The sequence below is a fragment of the Gossypium raimondii genome, chromosome 7 (assembly GCF_025698545.1).
Source record: "Gossypium raimondii isolate GPD5lz chromosome 7, ASM2569854v1, whole genome shotgun sequence".
Lineage (NCBI taxonomy): Eukaryota > Viridiplantae > Streptophyta > Magnoliopsida > Malvales > Malvaceae > Gossypium > Gossypium raimondii.
Genome location: NC_068571.1, coordinates 281546 through 283263, shown reverse-complemented (window position 1 = coordinate 283263; position 1718 = coordinate 281546). Strand labels below are relative to the sequence as shown.

Sequence of the window (1718 nt, the reverse complement as noted above, 5' to 3'; positions counted from 1 at the left end):
CAAACAAACAAAAGAAAATTAAAACTAAAAAATATATTTTAATTAATAGGAGAAGGTATATTTACATGAAATAGTAATGTTATGATTTGGGAATTAAGTGTAAATTAATCATCCATTACACGGATTTGATGATTCTGAATTGTTAAATATTAAATCCTAAAAAAGTTGGCCATGTTTTGGATTCTCTTATTCCCTTAATCTCCACTTTCTCATTTCCTCTCTATAAATACCAAAATCATCATGTATTCCTCACTTCCAGCCAAAATCCCAAATCTAAAACTTCCATTCAACTCTATTATTTCTCGCTATATTTGAAAATGCATTGCCAGACGACAGGTTCATGGGGATCTTACATGCCAACCCCCAGGACTAGTGTTGGAGATCCATTGGAGAGGATAGAGAGGTTAGCTTCGGAGAATGCGGTGGTTATCTTTAGCATTAGCAGTTGCTGCATGTGCCATGCCATTAAGAGGCTTTTCTGTGGCATGGGGGTTAACCCTACTGTGTATGAACTTGATGAAGATCCAAGGGGGAAAGACATGGAGAAGGCTTTGATAAGGCTACTTGGTACCTCTCCTCCTGTTCCTGTTGTTTTCATTGGTGGGAAGCTTGTGGGTGCAATGGATAGAGTCATGGCTTCTCATATCAATGGCACTCTTGTTCCTCTTCTCAAACAAGCTGGAGCTCTCTGGCTCTGATTATCTTTACCTTCCATCATTACAGTTTTAAAAAAATGACTGGTATAGCAAACTATGACAGAGGAAGAGGAGTAGTGGTTGTGGAGTCTCCTCCATTTTGGATACAGCAGCAACGAGTCAATGACTGATATGTCTTAGTTCCTAGGTTTCATTTTCCTTTTGTCTTTATGTTCTTGTTGATGTTCTACAAGTGGGTCTTTATTGGTCTGCTTTGTGTTTTTCACTAATCTTGTTCTCTAGAGTGGAACATAATGGCTCCCTCCTCTGTACGAATCAAAAGAAACTATATATATAGTGGTTTCCAGAGTTTTCTCACTTTAGTTTTTGTTTCTGTTGCTCCTCTATACTGTATTGAATGTTAAAGAGTTTAAAATGATTGATGGCTGACTATCTGACTAGTAAATGTGTTCCTTTTGAACTCATCCATGAAAAATCTAGCTATTAGTATATGGTCATAGCCATAGGGTACTCACACCCTTGAAAACAGTAAAAGACAAGACACAGGTCCAAAACCCAACCTAAAGTGCTAAGCACTACCAAGACTATTGTTGGGAAGGCAGGAACCCTTCATTTGGTGGGGGCCCATGCAATCCCACTTCTCCATCATCCATGGGAGCATGGCTCACCAGTCATAGAGGTTCAATGACCGCACAAACTTTTGTTTGCGGTGAGATTAGGCGGGGTTCGAGCGCCTATATGGTGTTGGGAGTTGACCAAATGGTGAGAAGCATCAGGAATTTATGAGGAGGTGGATGACACAGCCACCTTCCGATGGAGGCCATCTTTGGCTTGATAAGACTCGTTGATTCTTTTGCCATAAACTAAGACTAGTAGTTAAATTCATTTTGTCTCATTGATGCTAAGAGCATCCATCCCAATCCATAATCATTGATGCTAAACCTAAACCCATATATAGTTAATACACTGCTAACATATTGGATCTTCAAATAGTAAGTTGAGTTCCAATGATAATCTTGGCAAGCCATACTTGAAAACTGTGGATTATAGCACAAAGGAATG

The 1718-nt window shown here is 39.1% G+C and overlaps 1 protein-coding gene across 1 annotated transcript; it reads left to right on the top strand.

Moving 5' to 3' along the window:
• Positions 1-267: 267 nt before the first annotated feature.
• Positions 268-1013, top strand: LOC105771875 (glutaredoxin-C1). The gene has a single exon (XM_012593260.2). The coding sequence runs from the start codon at positions 318-320 to the stop codon at positions 696-698; it is 381 nt and encodes a 126-aa protein (XP_012448714.1). The 5' UTR covers positions 268-317; the 3' UTR covers positions 699-1013.
• Positions 1014-1718: the final 705 nt, after the last annotated feature.